Raw genomic sequence first — 21,866 nt, 5'->3', positions numbered from 1 at the left:
TGAGGTTGTGGGTATACATAAATTTTAGGGAGCTGTTGAACCCAGTATACCACCTCAACAACATTTCCATTTGAAACACTGGAGTTTCAAACTCCACTGATGTATGGACACCTTTTGATGGAAAGAAACCTCTTTCAGATTCCAACTGTAAACAATTTTTAAAAAATATATACAAGCATAAGATCAGATATAAAGCCTTTATACCTATAACTCTTGAAATGAAGTGAAAGTTGCTCAGTCGTGTCCTACTCTTTGCCACCCCATGGACATTTCAGTCCATGGAATTCTCTAGGCCAGAATACTGGAGTGGGTAGCCATTTCTTCTTTAGGGGATCTTCCCAACCCAGGGATTGAACCCACATCTCTCGAATTGCGGGTGGATTCTTTACCATCTGAGCCATCAGAGAAGCGCACCTATAGCTCTTGCTCCATGCTCAGTTGTTGCAGTCGTGGCCAAATCTTTGTGACCCCATGGATTGTAGCCCACCAGGCTCTTCTATCCATGGGATTTCCCAGGCAAGAGTACCGGAGTGGGTTGCCATTTCCTCCTCCAGGGGATCGTCCCGACCTAGGGAAGACCCAGCATCTCCTGTGTCTCCTGCATGAAACCTATAACTCTTACACAGCTACAAAACAAAAACAAAGCGCTTCCTGGTGGTCCAGTGGTTGAGGATCTGCCTGCCAAAGCAGGGGACATGGGTTCAATCCCTGCTCCAAGAAGATCCCACAGGCTTCAGGGCAGCTAAGCCCATGCAGCACAGCTGTTGAGCTCATGCTCTAGAGCCTGTGAGCTGCATCTGCTGAAGCCGCGCACTCTAGGACCCATGCTTTGCAGCAGGAGAAGCCTACACACCACAAAGAAGAGGAGCACCCATTCCCTGGAACTGGAGAAGCTTGTGCTCAGCACCAAAGACTCAGTCTGGCCAAAAATCAATTCATTAAAAAACAAAACAAACAGCACCAATAAAATCGGCACAAAATATTAACTTCACATGACAGTTGATTTTCTATTTTTGTAGAAACCAAATTGCCACATAAATGTGGTACTGACAGTCCTAACGCAGGTTCTTTTGGATTCATTATACTTAGGCCAACCAAGAGCTATGTGGTGACTCTACTGGAAAATCTTCAGCATTGTTGGGCCTTCACTTGGTCTAAGTGCAGTATAGAGTAGTGCAGTGTTTTTCAAATTTCTAACCAGAGCCCATAATAGAAATTCATGTTATTTCATAGTCCATTAAATATACATACATACAACTGGAGAAAAGTTTTTAAAACAGTGCTTAGCCATGCTGCATATAGTGAGTGGCTCAGTCTTTTCTTTTTTAAAAATACCAGTTACAACTCCCTAAATTAATTTCATGACTTAGTGGTAGGTTTGCAACCCATCGTTTGATAAACACCTTTAAGAGAGTTTGCTTCAAAGATTTATCCCCTTGGATTTCACAATGATTTCTTGGATATGACACCAAAAGCACAAGCAGCAAACACACAAATAGATAAGTGGGACTACATCAGACTTAAATAATCAACAAAATTAAAAGACAACCTGTGGAATGGGAGAAAATCTTTTCAGATTATATATCGGATAGAGAGTAATATCCAGAATATATAAAGAACTCTTACCAACAACAACAAAACCAAACAACCTGATTAAAAAATGGGCAAAGGCTGGGACTTCCCTGGTGGTCCAGTGGTTAGGACTCTATGCTTCCACTGCAGAGGGCATAGGTTCAGTCCCTGGTCAGGAATTAAGATCCTGCCAGCCATGTTATTCAGCCAAAGGAAAGAAAAAAAGTGGGGTGGGGAGGGAAAGGTTTAAATAGACGTTTCTCCAAAGTGAAATTAGCCAGCCACCAAAAAAAAAAAAACCAAATATTGCATGCTTCCACCTATATGAGGTATCTAGAGTAGTCAAACTCTTAGAAACAAAAAGTAGAGTGGTGGTTGCCAGTGGCTGGTGGGTGGGGCGAAAAAGGGATGTTTAATGGGTACAGAATTTCAGTTTTGCAAATGAAAAAGATTCTAGAGATCTGTTGCCCAACAATGTGCATATAGTAAACACTACTGTACTATACACTTAAAAATGGTTATGACGGTAAATTTTATGTTATATGAGGTTTTTTTTTTACTAGAATAATTAAGAGTAAGGAGTATACTTTGGGAATCTGGCTGCCTCTGTTGGGTTCTTGGGGTCTCATTTTATTATATACCCAACTTCCATCTAGTCAGTCTAGTCTCCCTAAGCCTTAGTTGCCTCACCTAAAAAATGGAATTTTCATCATAGTACCTACCAATGGATTACTATGAGGATTAAATGAAAGGATCCACAAAAATGCTTCGAGTGGTATTCAACACACAGGAGTCAGTAAGCATTAGCTATTATTTTAATGTTACTGTTACTTCTTAAGACCCACCCCCTTGTGTGTGTGTGTGTTTTGCATAAACCCAAGAATTAAAGCAGTACTTTAACCTAAGACTTAAAGCAGTACTACTTAACTCTGATGAAATTACAAAATAAGGCAGCTAGCAAAAATTCATTTTTTTTCCTTTTTTGGATTTCATGTTTATTTGAGCAAAATCATTGGCTCAGGATGTCGTACTATACTTGGTTCATTCAAAGCCTTTGCCTGTTTTGTTTTACTTGTCACTTTATCCCTATGCTCATCTCCATTCACTTAGCCACCATCTTTTGTTCATGTTTCCTTTTAAAGAAGAGATTTTTTAAAATGCAAGCATTTAAATTTTGTTTAAATATGATTGGGTTATTTATTTCATTCTATGTCCTATTTTTATTCTTGTTGAGCTCTACTTTTTCTTTTCTTTTTTAAGATTAATTTTACATGCATTAAAATGCTAAGTTTTAGCTGAACAGTTCTGACAAATAAATACACGCGTGTGATCCATATCCCTGTCATAATATAGAACTTTCTGATATTTCCCAAAAGTTCCCTCTGGCCTTTCCCAGGCAATTGACCTTTGCTCCCTGCATCCCTCCCCAAGGCAGCCACTATCCTGACTTTTTTTCATCTTAGAGTAGTTTTGCCTATTTTAGAATTTTGTGCAAGTGGAATAATATAGTATATATTATTTTGAGTGTGACTCCTTTAATTCAGTATTATATCTGTGAGATTCATTCATGTTGTTGGAGATATCAGTATTTTGTCCTTCTTTATTGCTGAATTGTGTTCCATTATACAATTACACTGCAGTGTGTTCATCATTCTCCTGTTGTGGGTTGTTCCTAGTTTTTATTCTTTTATTGCTATTGTGATTAAAGCTCTTATGAACATTCCTGTATAAGTCTTTTTGCGGACATAGTTTTCTTTTCTCTTGGATAACTACTTATGAGAAGGATTGTTAGGTCAAAGGGTAGATCTATGTATAACTTTATAAGAACACCAAAGCCTTTATTTAAAGTGATTATAATAGCTTTTGTACATTTCAGCCAACAATGGATGAAGGTACTGATTGCTCCATGTTTGTTACCATTTGGTGCTGTCTTTTAAACTTTAGACACTCTAATGGCTACGTTGTGATGTCTTATTTCAGTTTTAATTTGAGGATTAAGCATGTCAAGCTCTTCATCAAGTGTTTATTGGTTATTCATGTATGTTTCTTTATGATGAGTTTGTTCAAGATTTTGCCTTTCTCCTTTTTTAGAAATGGGATTTTAAAAATATATATTTGTTTATTTGTTGCATTCAATCTTAATTGTGGCATGAGGGATCTTCATTTGCAGCATGTGGGATCTTAGTTCCCTGACCAGGGATCGAACCCATGTCCTCCGCATTACAAAGTGGATTCTTAACCACTGGACCACCAGGGAAGTCCCAGATTAAAAAAAAAAATTTTTTAACACCAAAACATCTTATACTGGGGTGTAGCCAGTTAACAATGTTGTAATAGTTTCAGGTGAACAAGTGAAGGGACTCAGCCATACATATACATGGAGCCATTCTCCCCCCAAACCCCCTCCCATCCAGGCTGGCACATAATATTGAGCACAGTTCCATGTGCTATACAACAGGTTTTTGTTGGTTATCCATTTTAAATATAGAAGTTTGTACATGACCTTCCCAAAGTCCTTAGCTATCCCTTCCCCCTGGCAACCGTGAGTTCCTTTTCTAAGTCTGTGAGTCTCTTTCTGTTTTGTAAGTTCATTTGTATCATGTCTTGATTCCACATGTAAGGGATGTCATATGATATGTCCCCTCTCCTCGTCTGACTTGCTTCACTCAGGATGACACTCTCTAGGTCCATCCATGTTGCTGCAGATGGCCTTATTTCATTCTTTTTAATGGCTGGATAATATTCCATTGCATGAGTATATATACAGCACATCTTCTTTATCCATTCCTCTGCTGATGGACATTTAGGCTCTTTCCATGTCTTGGCCATTGTAAACACTGCAGTGCTACAGTGAACACTGGGGTGCATGTATCTTTTCGGGCCGTTTTTCTCTGGGCATATATCCAAAGAAATGGGATTTTTTTTTTTTTATGTTTTGCTGTTGTGTTGTAGGAACTCTTTATATATTCTGGAAACCTACCTATTCTCTTTCTTAACAGTGTTTTTTGATTAGTGAAAAAGCAATTTCGATGAAGCTTATGAATTTTTCTTTAATGGTTATTGCTTTCTGTGTCCTGTTTAAGAAGTTTTCATGCACTTCCATGTCAGAGATATTTCTCTAGTTTTTTTCTAAAAGCTTTATGGTTTTAGCTTTGTGTATAGGTCCATGATCCAACTCAAATTAACTTTTGAGTGTGCTAGGTGATGGGTAGTAGGGTTTTATCCCCATAGGCACATCTAGTTACAAGACTATTTACTGAAAGACTTGCTTTTCTCACTGAATTGCTTAGGTGCCTTATAAGTTCTTTTAAGGTTTTATTTTGTTGTTGTTGTTGTTGATGCCATAGGATTTTCATCAAACAATTATGTCATCTTCAAATAAAGACAGATTTACTTCTTAATTTTCAATCTTCACACCTTTTATTTCTTTTTCTTGCCTTATTGCCTGTCTGGGATTTCCAGCACAATGTTGAATAGGAGAGGAGAGAGTAGACATCCTTCCCTTGTTTCCAGTCTTAAAAGGGAAACAGTCAATCTTTTATCATTAAGTATGGCATTATTTGTAGTTTTTGACCATGTTCTTTACTAGCTTGAAGAAGTTCACTTCTATTCCTACTTTGCTGAGAGTTGTTGTAAATCATGAATGGATATTGAATTTTGTCAAGTGCTTTTTTGGTACCAATTGATAGAAGTTTTTCTACTTACATTGTCAATATGGTATATTACATTGATTAATTTTTTATCTTGAGCCAATCTTATATTCCTGGAATATAAGACCAAGACCCTTTTGCCATGTTGTGTTGTTCTTTTTACAGATTGCTGCGTTCAATTTGCTAATGTTTTGTTGAGGATTTTTATTGTCTGTGTTCATCAGAGATGTTGGTCTATAGTTTTGTTACTTTTTGTCTGTTAGCTCCATAAAATAAATTGGGAAGTGTTTTCTCCTCTTCTGTTTTCTGGAAGAGACTGTGTAGAATTGTCATTATTTCTTGTTTAAATATTCAGTTAGTTCTCCAGTGAAATGATCTCAACCAGGTGATTTCTTTTTTGGAATATTTTAAACTATAATTAAATGTTTTAATAGTTATGTGTTTTATTTTGAGTGAGTTTTGGTTGCTTGTGGTTTTTAAGATATTGGTCCATTTTATCTAAGTTGTTGGATTTATATATGAAGAGTTGTTTATAGTAGTTCCCTATTATCCTTTTAATGTTTGCAGAGTTTGTAGTGATACATTCTTTCATTCCTGATAGTGATAATTTGTTTATTCTTTCACTTTTTCTTGGTAAGTCTGACTAAGAATTTATCAGTTTATTCTTTTCAAAGAGCTGAGTTTTGTTTCCATGGATTTTTTTTATTTTCTATTATTTTCTGATTATTTTCTGTTATTATTTCCAATTTCCTATTATTTTTTGATTTTTTTATTTCATTGATTTGTGTCACTAATACTTAGGTTCTGTTTGCTTTGGATTATTTTTGTTTTTTTAATTTTTTAAGGGGGAAGTTTAGAATGTTGAATAAGACCTTCTTTCCTAATCTACACATTTCATGCTATAAATTTCTTTCTAAAAACAACTTTAACTAGATACCATGAATTTTGATCTATTTTCATTTTCGTTTAGTCCAAAATATTTTCTAATTTCACTTGAGATTGTCTTTATGACCCTTGGGTTATTTAGAAATGCGTATTTTTTTAATTTATTTTTGTGTTTTTTAATTGAGCTATATTTGGTGTATGCTGCTGCTACTGCTAAGTCACTTCAGTCGTGTCCGACTCTGTGTGACCCCATAGACGGCAGCCCACCAGGCTCCCCCGTCCCTGGGATTCTCCAGGCAAGAACACTGGAGTGGGTTGCCATTTCCTTCTTCAATGCATGAAAGTGAAAAGTGAAAGTGAAGTCGCTCAGTCGTGTCCGACTCTTAGCGACCCCATGGACTGCAGCCTACCAGGCTCCTCCGTCTATGGGATTTTCCAGGCAAGAGTACTGGAGTGGGGTGCCATTGCCTTCTCTGATATTTGCTGTATAATATTATATAAATTATAGATATACAATATAGTGATTCATAATTTTTAAAGGTTACACTCCATTTATTGTTATTATAAAGTATTGTCTCAATTCCCCATTTTGTACAATAAATCCTTGTAGTTTATTTTGTACCTAATAGTTTGTACCTCTGACTCCCCTATCCCTATATTACCGCTCCCCACTAGTAACTGCTGGTTTATTCTCTATATGTGAATCTGCTTCTTTATTCTTATATTTGCTAGTTTGTTGTATTTTTTAGACTCTACATATAAGTGATATCATACAGTATTTGTCTTTCTCTATCTGCCTTATTTCATTTAGCATAATGTCCTCCAAGTCCGTCCATGTTGCTGCAAATGGCAAAATTTGGTCCTTTTTATGGCTAAGTAACATTCTTTTGTGTGTGTGTGTTTGTGTGTATCTGTGTATGTTTGTGTGTGTGGTTATACCACATCTTTATCTATTTTTCTGTTGCTGGACACTTATGTTGCTTTCATATCTTGGCAATTTAGAAATGTGTTAACTTTCAGTTGTTTGGAGGTTTTCCTGTTATTGATTTCTAATTTAATTCCATATCATCAGAGAACACACTTTATATGATTTCAGTGCTTTAAAATTTGTTAAAGTTTGTGTTATGACCCAGAACATGGTTTCTTTTGGGGAATGTTTCATGTGCACTTTAAAAGAATATCTGTTTTGCTGCTGTTGGGCAGTGGGTCAATTAGATTTATTTGGTTGCTGATGTTGTTCAGTTCTTCTATATTCTTACTAAATTTCTGTATACTTGTTCTATTAATCACTGAATTCTATTCATTACTGAAATCCACCTCAGGATTTTCATCATGGACATGGGGGCAAAGAGAGTAGAGAAAAGAAAAGAAGAGCCTCAACTGAAAGGTTCTCTTAGAGTTTTCTCTATCTAAGGAATTACTTAGCTGGCCAAGGAATGATACTTAGCCATAAATAGGACAAAATTTTGCCATTTGCAGCAACATGGTTGGACTTGGAGGACATTATGCTAAATGAAATTAGTCAGACAGAGAAAGACAAATACTGTATGATATCACTTATATGTAGAATCTAAAAAGATACAACAAACTAGTGAATATTCCCCAGTACCCACTTTTGAATTTTGAGTTGCCTTGGGTTCAGGTCAGGGCATACTGAAGGAAAAAACAGTCAACTTCTCTGGTGGCTCAGATGGTAAAGAATCCACCTGCAATGTGGGAGACCTGGGTTTGATCTCTGGATTGGGAAGAGCCCATGAAAGAGAGCATGGGCATGGCCACCCAGTCCAGTATTCTTGCCTGGAGAATCCCCATGAACAGAGGAGCCTACCAGGCTACAGTCCATGAGGTCTCAAAGAGTCGGACACGACTGAGCGACTAAGCACAGCACTGCTGACTTGCTGTTGCTTCGAATTCTCATCTTCCTCAAATCTTCCTCGATCTGCTTGGTACTGTTTACTTTTCAGAATTGTCAGATAACTATTCTATGCATGCATTCTGTGCAGGTTTTATAGGAATAGCCTACGAGAGAGATAGATATAATATGCTTAATTCATCTTAGCTAGAAGCAGAACCAAACTACTGTCCCTTTTGGTTGTTTAAAATTTTCTTATCCTTTTGATGTCTGCATGATACATCAGGATATCTCCTTTTTCATGGATGATAAAAGCGTTTATATTTCCTCTTTATTTATTTTGATCTCAGTATGAGCTTATCCATTTTATTAATTAAAGAACCAAGTTTAGGCTTTGTTAATTTTCTCTACAGTTCGTTTTCTATTTATTTTCTATTGCTATTGCTTTTCCAGTGTTGTTGTTTGTTGTTTCATTGCTAAGTTGTGTCTGACTCTTTTGTGACTCCATAGACTAACTCACCAGGCTCCTCTGTCCATGGGATTTCCCAGGCAAAAAATTGGAGTGGGTTGCCATTTCCTTCTCCTGGGGATCTTTCTGACCCAGGGATTAAACCTGCATCTCCTGCTTGACAGGAGGATCCTTTACCACTGACACACCTGGGAAGACCAGTGTTTTCTTTATTATTTCCTTTTTTTTCCCAATGCTATCTTTATTATTTCCCTTTTTTCTATTAGCTTTTAGTTTAATTCAATCACCATTTTCTAGTTTCTTAAAGTGGAAAGTTAGATTATTTACTGTAAGCCTTTCTTCCTATCTAATGTAAGTGTTTAGCACTTATATTAGAAGGCAATGGCAACCCACTCCAGTACTCTTGCCTGGAAAATCCCATGGACGGAGGAACCTGGGTGGCTGCAGTCCATGGAGTCGCACAGAGTCGGACACGACTGAAGTGACTTAGCAGCAGCACTATAAATTTCCCTGTAAATACCAGATTATCTTCATATCATAAATTTTGATATGTTGTATTTTTATCATTCTTTGAAATATTTTTCTGATTTCCTTGTGATTTCATTTTTGTTCCGTGGGTGATCTAGAAGTATATTGTTTAATTTTCTAATATTTAAGAGTTTTCTAGATATCTTATTGCTATTCAATCAGTTCAGTCACTTAGTTATGTCCGACTCTTTGTGACCCCATGGACTGCAGCATGCCAGGCTTCCCTGTCCATCACCTACTCCCTGAGTTTGCTCAAACTCACGTCCATTGAGTCAGTGATGCCATCCTTACCATCTTATCCTCTGTCGTCCCCTTCTCCCACTCCTGCCTTCAGTCTTTCCCAGCATCAGAGTCTTTGCATCAGTTCTTTGCATCAGGTGGCCAAAGTATTGGAGTTTCAGCTTCAGCATCAGTCCTTCCAATGAATATTCAGACTGATTTCCTTTAAGATTGACTGGTTTGACCTCCTTGCAGTCCAAGGAACTCTCAAGAGTCTTCTCCAACACCACAGTTCAAAAGCATCAATTCTTCAGTGCTCAGCTTTCTTTATAGTCCAACTCTCACATCCATACATGACTACTGGAAAAACCATAGCTTTAACTAGATGGACCTTTGTCGGCAAAGTAATGTCTCTGCTTTTTAATACGCTGTCTAGGTTGGTCATAGTTTTTCTTCCAAGGAGCAGGCATCTTTTAATTTCATGGGTGCAGTCACCATCTGCGGTGATTTCGGAGCCCAAGAAAATAAAATTCTGTCACTTTCCATTGTTTCCCCATCTATTTGCCATGAAGTGATGGGACCAGATGCCATGATCTTAGTTTTTTAAATTTATGATATGAATTTTTTTCATTTATTTTTTATTGAAGGATAATTGCTTTATGAATGTTATTGTATGCCAACTTTTTCACTCTCCTCTTTCACTTTCATCAGGAGGCTCTTTAGTTCTTCACTTTCTGCCATAAGGGTGGTATCATCTGCATATCTGAAGTTACTGATATTTCTCCAGGCAATCTTGATTCCAGCTTGTGCTTCATCCAGTCTGGCATTTCTCATGATGTACTCTGCATGTAAGTTAAATAAGCACGGTGACAATATACAGCCTTCATGTACTCCTTTCCCAATTTGGAACCAGTCCATTGTTCCATGTCCGATTCTAACTGTTGCTTCTTGACTTGCATACAGATTTCTCAGGAGGCAGGTCAGGTGGTCTGGTATTCCCATCTCTCCACACAGTCAAAGGCTTTGGCATAGTCAATAAAGCAGAAGTAGATGTTTTTCTGGAATTCTCTTGCTTTTTCTATGATCCAACAGATATTGGCAATTTGATTTCTGGTTCTTCTACCTTTTCTAAATCCAGCTTGAACATCTGGAAGTTCATGGTTCACATACTATTAAAGCCTGGCTTGGAGAATTTTGAACATTACTTTGCTAGCATGTGAGATGTGTGCAATTATCTGGTAGTTTGAACATTCTTTGGCATTGCCTTTCTTTGGGATTGGAATGAAAACCAACCTTTTCCAGTCCTGGGGCTTATTGCTATTAATTTCTAATTTGATTCCTTTGTGGTTTGTACAATGCTTTGATAAAATTTCAGTGTCTTAAATTTTATCGTCTTATTTTACAGCCCAGCAATACCTTGATGAATATTCCATGGGCACTTGAAAAGAATGTGTATTTTGCAGTTGCTGAGTATAGTGTTATATATATCAATTCAATCACCCTGGTTGATAGGGTCACTCAGATTTTCCATATCCAGACTAATTTGATTTCTGCTTTTTATATCAATTGCTTAGAGATGGATTTTAAAATCTCAACTGCAATTATGGACTTATTTCTAAATATTTATTTATACCTCATATAAAGAGAATCATACAATAATTGTACTTTGTGTCTGGTTTATTTCACTTTGGAGCTTCTTTGGTGGCTCAGACGGTAAAGAATCTGCCAGCAATGCAGAATATCCAGGTTCGAAGCCTGGGTCAGGAAGATCCCCTGGAGAAGGGAATGGCAACCCACTCCAGTATTCTTGCCTGGAGAATCCCATGGACAGAGGAGCCTGGTGGGCTTTTGTCCATGGGGTCGCAAAGAGTCAGACATGACTAAGCGACTAACGCTTTAACTTTATTTCACTTAGCATAATCTGTTCAGAGTTTGTTTATGTTGTAGCATATATCAGGATTTCCTTCCTTTTGAGGATGGTAATAATATTCCACTCTGCCTATACCACATTTTGTTTATCCATTCATTTGTTGGTGGACATTTGGGCTGTATCCACCTTTTGCCTATCGTGAATAATGTTACTGGGAACATTGGTGTACACACTTTTTTAAAAGGAGTGATCTTATAACTTACTTACCATCTATAGCTAGGAGCTGAATTGCTGCGTCACAAGGTATTTGTAATCTTATTTACTTATTTTTGATCGCACTGCGTCTTTGTTGCTGCACGCAGGTTTCCTGTAGTGGTGAGCAAGAGCTACTCTTCATTGCAGTGGACGGGTTGTAATCTTATCTTACTTATCTTTCTAGATGGTTCACCAGAGTGTCTGGACCAACCCACATTCTCATCAGCAGTGCGTGCGCGTCCCTGTAGCTCCCCGGCCTTCCACCAACACTGATAGCCAGCTTTCTATTTTTTGCCAGTTTAATACTTGTGAAATAATACCTATTTCTCTGATTATCAGTCTCCAGTGTTTAAAGTCTCTCCATTTAAAGACCTCCAGAAAAAGCTCTGTGGACATTCCCCACCATCTTCCGCCTTAGTGGTTAACCAATTCATGGTTAGAAACTGTTCTAACCAAAATCTTTCTTATTGCTCATGAATGCAGCTCTTCATCTGTTTGTTTTAATTAAAAAGGGCATAGGAAGGAGCCCTTTGCTTTTCATAATCTCATTTTGGACCATTTTCTCTTCCAGCCTCTAACTTCAGTAGAAGCCTTCCCAGAATCCACCACCCAGGTCTCAGATAGCCCTGAATGTCTGCTGAATGTGACTATGACAGCCAGCTCTGAGTGTAGCAGCCCAAAGATGGACAGGGTGGCCTCCTTTAAATGCAAGCCACAGCAGGTGCCTTGGTACCTCATCCCAGAAAAAGTATCAAACAATTTTCTGCCTACAAAATGCCAGAGCTTCTCGTGGAGTCCGAACCCAAGCTGGACTTTGCTAAAGAATGGCCTGAAGAAGCAGCATCCCATGTCAGAGCTGTTCTCCAAGGTTCAACTGAGAGAGAAGCTGTCTTTGTTCCCAGCTCACTATAACCCAAAGCTGGTGCTGAGTGACCAGTCACGTGAGTGTCAGTGTGTTCGAAGATGAGCCAAGAGCATAGGGGATGAAGAAAACAAAAGAAAACAAAAAGCGTAATCTTGGGGAGTGCCCCATCTGAGGGGGGCTGAAACCTCTGCCTTCAGGGAGATCCCAGTCTGATAGTGGAGACATAGTCTTTGTACTTAGGGAGTCTCTAGCCTTAATGGGAAAGCAAAAAAACAAACAAAAAAAAAGTGATAAAAATAGAATGCTATGTCTAAGTACCCTTTTCAATCTTTTCGGGTTCTTATTCAGATGAAACCCATTCAGCTGAGCCTGTACAAGTTTGGGGTGTTAAGTCTGAAAAAAAAAAAAAAACGGGAAGAGAAACTGTTTGGAAGAAAGGCACAGTGGCTGATTCTAATTAAGGAGCCTCAGCCAGTTTTAAGCAGGAGACCCTAGTGGGAGGTGGCCTTCGCCAGGAATTTGTGCTGAGTCCAGCAGCACAGATTGATGATGCCAATGACTTTGCCTTTCCAGAAAACCCCTCCCTGCTCCGGGAGTCCTACTTTCGCAGCCGAAGCTCTGGTGAGAAGAGGCAGCTGGATGTGCCCTCCTTCCTCTTCTTAGAGAATTCTCACGGCCATGATGTTTCCCTGAAAGACCTGCTGGTGGTTGCCACTCCAGCCCGACTGGACCCACGGCCTGGCAGAAGCCATCCAGGTGCTTTGAAAGACCTGTGTGTGCAGGATCAGGAAGCATACAGTCACTACCTGATCTCTGGCCAAAGAGGATGTGAGAGGAACTAGGTAGGCCCACTTATATTCCCTTCGTGTGTCTAGAGCATTGGCAGGCGCTCTTACATATATTTCTGGAATGTTGGGTAGGTAGGTGGGCAGATAGATTCATAAAGACATGCAGGTAAGTAGACAGTTAAGACTCACCTCAGGGCTTACCTGCTGGCCCAATGGTAAAGAATCCGCCTACCAGTGCAGGAGAGTTCAGTCCCTGGTCCGGGAAGATCCAGATGCTGGGGGGCAACTAAGCCAGTCCACCACAGCTGCTGAGCCTGTGCTCTGGAGCCTGGGAGCCACGACTACTGAAGCCCCACGCCTACAGCCTGCGTTCTGCAAGAAGAGAACCCACCACGATGAGAAGCCTGCACACCGAAATGAAGAGTAGCCACTGCTCCCCACAACTAAAGAAAGCCTGCACACAGCAACGAAAACCTAGCCCAGTCCAAAATAAATAAAAATGTTTTTTAAAAAACACTCACCACAGTCAAAATGTGAGTCCCTTGCAATGTATCGATATGTTTCTACTATGACTGATTTGGCCCTGCTGCTTTAACTACACTTTGCCTTGTTTTCCACTTCTGGCTGAAACTGAGACAGTCACTACTGCCGCCCTGGAAGTAGAACCATGTTGACCACGAAAAGGTTGATCTCCATACCTTTTGTCCTCTGCCGGCCTAGCCTGCTTAGGTCCAGGGCACTTGACCTGAGAGCTGACCCTGTAAGGCGTGTACTAAGGGGGCAGAATAACAGGACAGTGGCGCCGAGAAGATCTGGAAACAAAGACCCTTAAGCTTTTGTTTGTTTGTTTATGGCTATACAGGGTTTTCATTACTGTGCACAGGCTTTCTCTAGTTGCAGTGGGCCGGGGCTACTTTTCTTCACAGTGCCAAGGCTTCTCATTGTGGTGGCTTCTCTTGTGCAGCACCAGCTCTAGGCGCAGAGCCTCCAGTAGTGGCCGCACGTGGACTCTAGAGCGCAGGCTAAGTAGTTGTGGTACGGCGCACGTTCACGTGGGACCTTGTCCTGGACCAGGGATTGAACCTGTGTCCCGTCTATTGGCAGGCAGATGCTTAACTACTGGACAACCAGAAAAGTTCAAAGACCCTTAAGCTTTAATTCCACTATGTAAAAGCACCAAAGAGATGGCAAGAGAGCCCTCTGTCAGAGCATTAGTGCTCCTGAAGGAAGGTGATACGTAAAAATTTAGAGCTCTACAAGATAGCATTGCCAATGGTGGAGGGTTAGAACTGGACATGAAACAACAGACCGGTTCCAAATAGGGAAAGGAGTATGTCAAGGCTGTATATTGTCACCACTGCTTATTTAACTTATATACAGAGTACATCTTGAGAAACGCTGGACTGGATGAAGCACAAGCTGGAATCAAGATTGCCAGGAGAAATATCAATAACCTCAGATATGCAGATAACACCACCCTTATGGCAGAAAGAGAAGAACAACTAAAGAGTCTCTTGATGAACGTGAAAGAGGAGAGTGAAAAAGTTGGCTTAAAACTCAACATTCAGAAAATGAAGATCATGGCATCTGGTCTCATCACTTCATGGCAAATAGATGGGGAAACAGTGGAAATAGTGTCAGACTTTATTTTCTTGGGCTCCAAAATCACTGTAGATGGTGACTGCAGCTATGAAATTAAAAGACATTTGCTCCTTGGAAGAAAAGTTATGACCAACCTAGACAGCATTTTAAAAAGCAGAGACATTATTTGCCAACAAGGGTCCAGATATCTAGTCAAAGCTTTTTTTCCAATAGTCACATGTGGATGTGAGAGTTGGACTATAAAGAAAGCTGAGCGCTGAAGAATTGATGCTTTTGAACTCTGCTGTTGGAGAAGACTCTTGAGAGTTCCTTGGACTGCAAGGAGCTCCAACCAGTCCATCCTAAAGGAAATCAGTCCTGAATATTCATTGGAAGGACTGATGCTGAAGCTGAAACTCCAATACTTTGGCCCCCTGATGCAAAGAACTGACTCATTGGAAAAGACCCTGATGCTGGGAAAGATTGAAGGCAGGAGGAGAAGGGGACAACAGAGGATGAGATGGTTGGATGGCATCACCAACTCAATGGACATGGGTTTGGGTGGACTCCGGGAGTTGGCAATGGACAAGGAGGCCTGGCGTGCTGCAGTCCATGGGGTCACAAAGAGTCAGACACAACTGAGTGACTGAACTGAACTGAACTGATGGTGGAGGGATTTATACTGCTTGATTGCCCATAGGAGATACATTTTAATCATCTCATTCACTTCTGCCACCTAAAACAGACTGAGTGGACCGTCTGGCCCCCTTGTGACCTGTAGTTCACACTGCAGAAGGGCTGACGAGTAAATATCAGCCCATATGCATCACTTTGGGTGCTCATAAAAATCATATTCCAAGGCCTGCTCCTGGAAATTCTGAATCAGTAGATCCTACTGAGGGGTTCAGGAATCTGCATTTTAAGAAGCTCCACTATGTGTTCTGATGGTCCTCTCACCACCCTCAAAGGAAAAAAAATTGGCCCAGTGTTTCCCAAATTTCCCTGATGATATGAATTGTGTGGGGGCCCTTGTTAAGCCTGTAGTTTCCAAGGCCACACCTCTGGAAATTCTGACACGAGATTTGGGACAGGCCACTGGGAATTTGCCTTTTGAAGACATCTCTCTAGTGTGGAAATGAAGACTTTCCTACATGTAGACCCAGGCCTGGGCAGAGGAACCTGTGATGGCCACCCTGACCTGTGGACCTGTTATAGGAACAAAACTCCTCAGTCCTGATGGGGCTCAAACTCACCCCCACTGTCCCTGGTTGATAATTTTCTAGAATTTTAAGTTATTTATGCTCCTACTTTTAAAGGGAAGGAGAGGGGACTTCCCTGGTAATCCCTGGTGGTCCAGTGGTTAAGAATCCATCCTGTGATGCAGGGTACATGGGTTCAACCCCTGATAGGGGGACTAAGATCCCATATGCCTTGGAGCAACTGCACCTGTGTGCCACAGCTAAGACCTGAAGCAGCCAAGTAAATAAATAAATACTTTTTAAAGTGAAGTGGTGGTGGGGGTTTAGTCGCTAAGTTGTGTCTGACTCACTGTGACCCCATGGACTGTAGCCTGCAAGGCCCCTCTGTCCATGGGATTTCCCAGGCAAGAATACTAGAGTGGGTTGCCATTTACTTCTCCAGGGGATCTTCCTGACCCAGGGATCAAACCTGGGTCTCCTTGCATTGCAGTCAGATTCTTTACCAACTCAACCACCAGGAAGCCTGGGGCATGAAACCTTATATGCAATATGAGTGTTAAAGTTATAATGATCAGAAGCCACACCAAGAAAGGGAGAAATAATTATATTGAAAGGGTATGATTAAGTGCTTCCTAAAATGACAATTGAATTTGGCTCTGGACCTCTTAGCAGAAAAAAATAACATTGCATCCTGTTTTGGACTTTTTTGTCTCCCCAGTCAGAGACTCCCAAAGGACATAGACTATGACTACACCATCACACTGGGGTTTCCCTGAAGGCAGGGTTTTCATCCTCCCACCCCAACCCCAGACAGGACACTCCCCAAGATTAGGGCTGGTTCTGTTGGTTTCTTCATCCCCTCAGCTCTTGGCTACTTCTACATCTACTTCTGCTTCACTGACTACGCTAAAGTCTTTGTGTGGATCACAACAAGCTGTGGAAAATTCTTAAAGAGATGGGAATGCCAGGCCACCTTACCTGCCTCCTGAGAAACCTGCATGCAGGTCAAGAAGCAACAGTTAGAATCGGACATGGAACGGTGGACTGGTTCAAAATTGGGAAAGGAGTATGTCAAGGTTGTATATTGTCACTCTGCTTATTAACTTATATGCAGAGTACATTATGCAAAATTCTGGGCTGGTTGAAGCACAAGCTGGAATCAAGATTGCCGGGAGAAATATCAATAGCCTCAGATATGCAGATGACACTACTCTTATGGCAGAAAGTGAAGAGGAACTAAAGAGCCTCTTGATGAAGGTAAAAGAGGAGAGTGAAAAAGCTGGCTTAAACTCAACATTCAGAAAACTAAGATCATGGCATCTGGTCCCATCACTTCATGGCAAATAGATGGGAAACAATGGAAACAGTGACAGACGTTATTTTCTTGGGCTCCAAAATGACTGCAGATGGTGATTGAAGCCATGAGATTAAAAGATGCTTGCTCCTTAGGAGAAAAGCTACGACCAGTGCATTAAAAAGCAGAGATATTACTTTGCTGACAAAGGTCAGTCTAATCAAAGCTATGGTTTTCCCAGTAGTCATGTATGAATGTGAGAGTTGGACTGTAAAGAAGACTGAGCGCTGAAGAATTGATGCTTTTGAACTGTGGTGTTGGAGAAGACTCTTGAAAGTCCCTTGGACTGCAAGGCAATCAAACCAGTTAATCCTAAAGGAAATCAGTCCTGAATATTCATTGGAAGGACTGATGCTGAAGCTCTAATACTTTGGCCACCTGATGCAAAAAACTGACTCATTGGAAAAGACCCTGATTCTGGGAAAGACTGAAGGCAGGAGGAGAAGGGGAGGACAGGGGATGTGATGGTTGGATGGCATCACCAACTCAATGAACATGGGTTTGAGCAAGCTCTGGGAGATGGTGAGGACAGGGAAGCCTGGCGTGCTGCAGTTCATTGGGTCACAAAGAGTGGGACATGACTGAGCAACTGAACAACAGCAACCTCTTGGCACATACACGCTGGCATTCATGTAACTAGTCTGGGAACAGAGACAGCTTCTCTCTCAGTTCAACCTTGGTGAAAGCTCTGACATGGGATGCTGCTTCTTCAGGCCATTCTTTAGCAAAGTCCAGCTTGGATTTGGACTCCATGAGAAGCTCTGGGATATTGTAGGCAGAGAAGGTTTTGATATTTTCTCCTAAATGAGTAAAGATAAATTTACTCATCTAGTAAACAGGTGATTCTTTAGGGGTGATTCTTTTCACTGCCTCTGATTTCTAAGAGCAGTTTGTCATGTGGTCACTTGCTATTATGGACTTTTTCTACCATAGTAGATGATGGCTGAAGGTACTGGCATGTTTTCTGATGAATATTAATGATGGTAAAATTTACTCTTTCTTTTTGGTAATGTAGTCTGTAGGCACTAGCATTCTCTCTGTCTGTATAAATATAATTTAATTTCAATCATAATTGTGAAGTTTAGAAAAGAAAAAACTGAGGCTCAAAGAGCATAATGTTTAACATTCAGGAGGTTCCACAGCTTTCAGTGGTGAAGGGTTTGAGTGAGATGTTTCTGATTCACAATCCTCAAGCTTTTACAACCACTCTTTCTTTCAAGTGGTATTTTTAATATTAGTCTTCAGCTAGAGCTGAGGGAATGATAAATGGCTCTTTAGTGAAGGTATTTCTGCAGGAATCAGTGGTAGCCACAGCCAAGCAGGGCTTTCTGGGGTATTGTGTGGAGTCACCAGATCTCAGAGCTTATCCTCTGCTTTTAGGTCAAGTAATGGCTTCTCAAAATTCCCAGCTGATCAGACTGCAAGGAACTGACACATACAAGGCAAACTGGCAAAAGTCTAATTATATGCAGCAGAATGCCTATCAACACGTTGGTTTACAAATGGAGAAGGATGTGGTATGAGAAAAGGGCTTCTGCATAATAATGCTTGAATTAGAGAAGGAAAGCGCAGAGCAGATATTCAGATTACAGATCATGAACTTTCTCTGTAGGTATAATAACAATACCTTCCACACATCACATTTACCTACTGTCTCTCATGTAATCCTCAGGTCAATGCTGTGAGGTTGGCAAGACAGAATTATTCCCTTATCCTCAATTTGCAGAGGAAGAGAATCAAGGTTTGGGAATATTAACTGATTTGCCCAATGTCACACAGTGGCGGGTTCCAGTGTTTCTTCCTCTTTACCAATCTGCCATGAACTTAGATCCCATCCTGACTCATGTGAGGAAGGGAGCCCTGACAAAGTCCTCCATTTTTTCTGCTTAAATCTCCACAACCTCATCATCCTTCCTTGGGATCCACTTTCGCAGTGAGGCCACTGAGGTTAGGGCTTCAGATCTGCTAACAGTTGAGCTTTAGGGGATAAATAGTCCCTTTTGTAGGACTTAAGGATGATTTAAAGCTTGCTAATGCAGGGTGCTTGGCAACCTCCTCAATAAATGTAGCTAATGTAGTGATGATGGTGGTAATGATACTGTGCTGATGGTGTTGAGCCCGACACAGACTGGACACTTGTTTTGGGTGTATTAAAAGTTCTGCCTACAGTATCTCAATCCTCAAAGCAACTCTTTGTGGTAAGTACTACTGTTATTCTCTTTTTTCAAATGAGGAAACCAAGGTTTAGAGAACTTAAGTAACTTGCCCAAGGGCACACAGATACAGGGCGCTAAGTTTGTGCTCTTAAACGAGTACCACTTGTTGTCTCTGGACCAGCCAGGTTGGCAGCTCTTAAATGATCCTTGTCAAATGTTTGGGGCTATGATAAGGATTCAGGAATATGAATGTTGTGTAGGTAAAATGAGTTTTTGGTTACTGTGGATGTGAATCACCACAAGATAGGAATGGTGATGATGGGCTAATTGACATAAATATTCTAGAAGCCATTTTAAACCAAAATCTAAGAAAAAAATCTTTTGTTTTTTTTCTTTCCAGAGTCAGACTGGATTTCTGCCATTTCTTCCTCTTACTCCCAGGAAATGATTTGTCTCTTCCTACAATGTCTACGATGCCTGCAGAAGCAACTGAAAGTTTTATTTCCTCATCTAGAGAGCCTGGTCTCATGACTACCTCCCATTTGCACCACTGAAGCTAACAGCCTTGCCTTTTGTCCCGCCCCCCAGTTAGCTTACAGTACTGGAGGACCACGACTTCTGGGAGTTACGGGTGCTGCCCCAGGACACGTCCTAGTTGCCCCACCAGTGGTGTTCTTACGGGCCCCTCACACAGCACTGCCATCCAGGACACTCCCAAGGATAAAGCAACATGAAGGGAGGAGTGTGGCAAGGAAGGACTTGCAACATTTCCAGAAGCCCAGAGCCCTCAGGGCACCAACAGGCTAGTGTGAGTTGGTCTTCAACTCCAGAGAGAAAAGACAAAGAGCTAGGCTTGATAGAGAACTCTGAGCCCTGAGTAAAGGAATCAGGACAGTTGTAGCTTCATCAGGTAAAAACCAGACCTCCTCCTACACCAGCAGCTCTGTGCCCACATATCTTCGGCTGCCTTCCCTACCATCCTAACTCAGATTGCCTTTTCTGATGCCACTGTCACTATTAGGCTGCCATAGGTCATAGTCTGGCCCAGACAAAAGCTGTGAGACTTGCTGAAATGGGACTTCCTAGAAGCTCTGTATCTTTCCTTTTTTCTCCCTAGTCACCAACCCCAGCCAGTCAAGGTTCCTGAGCTGATAAAATGGAAGTCTCTTAAGGTGAAGTCAGAATTATTTGTCTTCCTAAGGGACAATTTGGTGCCAGCACTTTTGAACCTAACGACAGGGTCACCTTCATGCTCATGCAGTCTATGCAGTCACACAGGGCTCCACACTAGGAAGGCCTTGCAAATTCTGAATAATTTGTGAACAAGGAGTCTTGTATTTTCATTTTTGCACTGGGCCCACCAAATTAGGTAGCTGATCCTGCCTAGAGGCTGTAATGGCTCTGGGTTGTCCAAAGGCAAAATATTGTTAATAGTAGGATGCTTTCCTGGCCCCACCTGCCTCCTGCTTGTTCAGCCATGGAGCTATGCAGAGCGATTGTCTGCTGAATGCTTATGGGGGACAAAAAATGCTCCTGGCAGTCCTTGCCCCCATGGAGTGTGTGGTGGGGTAAGAAGGGTCCCTGGGTAACTAGTCAGATTTAAGTTCCACTAAAGAAGAGCACCGGTGGATGAAAAGGAAATGCCCTCACACCCAGCTGCGAAGATTAAGTCTTCTTCATTAGAAGAGGTGATATTTGAGGTGACGGAAAAAGATAAATGGATTTTTTAATTAAAAATTTTAATGTAAAAAGTTTCACATTGCAGTGATGATTTATTTGCCTTTGTATGAAATTTTGTATAAAAATTTAGGTTTGAAATGCCTTTCCTTCAAAAAAAATTTTTAATTGTAAAACAATTGACATACAATGTTATATCAGTTTCAGGTATACAACATAGTGGTTCAACGTTTACACACATTATGAATTGATCACCACCATAAATGTAGTAACCATCTGTTACCAAACAAAGTATTACGATATTACTGACACATACCCTATGCTATACATTACATCCCTGTGATTTATTTATTTTATAACTGGAAGTTTGTTTCTCTTAAATCCCTTTCACCTATTTAGCCAACCTTCCTTCCCTCTGGTGGTTACCAGTTTGTTCTTTGTATCTATGAGTCTGTTTTTGTTTTGCTTGGGACTTCCCTGGTGGCTCAGATGGTAAAGCATTTGCCTATAGTGTGGGAGACCTGGGTTCAGTCCCTGGGTGGGGAAGATCTCCTGGAGAAGGAAATGGCAACCCACTCCAGTACTCTTGCTTGGAAAATCCCATGGACAAAGAAGCCTGGTAGGCTACAGTCCGTGGGGTTGCAAAAAGTCAGACACGACTAAGCGACTTCACTATAAGTGAAATAATATGGTATTTGTCTTTCTGTGTCTAACTTATTTCACTTAGCATAACACTCTCTAGAACTATCCATGTTGTCGCAAATGGCAAGATTTCATTCTTTTTATGGCTAAGGAATATTCCATTGTGTATGTACACTACATCTATCCATCTATTCATCTATTTATCTATGAAAGGACACTTAAGTTACTTCCATAACTGGGTTATTGTAAATGATGTTGCAATGAACATAGGGGTGCATATATCTTTTCTAGTTAGTGTTTTGAT

At 40.6% G+C, this 21,866-nt stretch overlaps 1 protein-coding gene across 1 annotated transcript in view; it reads left to right on the top strand.

The window, feature by feature from the left end:
* Positions 1–21,000, top strand: part of TTLL6 (tubulin tyrosine ligase like 6) — a 39,096-nt gene extending 18,096 nt beyond the window's left edge. Inside the window, exons 12-14 of the mRNA XM_040245596.1 lie at positions 11,872–12,241; positions 12,739–13,007; positions 19,644–21,000. Of these exons, the coding sequence (XP_040101530.1) occupies positions 11,872–12,241; positions 12,739–13,007 (639 nt within the window). The 3' untranslated portion in view covers positions 19,644–21,000. The remainder of the gene's footprint in view (positions 1–11,871; positions 12,242–12,738; positions 13,008–19,643) is intronic.
* The last annotated feature ends 866 nt before the right edge of the window (positions 21,001–21,866 follow it).

Source organism: Oryx dammah, unplaced genomic scaffold (genome assembly GCF_014754425.2).
Source record: "Oryx dammah isolate SB20612 unplaced genomic scaffold, SCBI_Odam_1.1 HiC_scaffold_8, whole genome shotgun sequence".
In the NCBI taxonomy this organism is placed as follows: Eukaryota; Metazoa; Chordata; class Mammalia; order Artiodactyla; family Bovidae; genus Oryx; species Oryx dammah.
The sequence above is the reverse complement of the archived record's forward strand: the minus strand, read 5'-3'. Positions and strand labels throughout refer to the sequence as shown.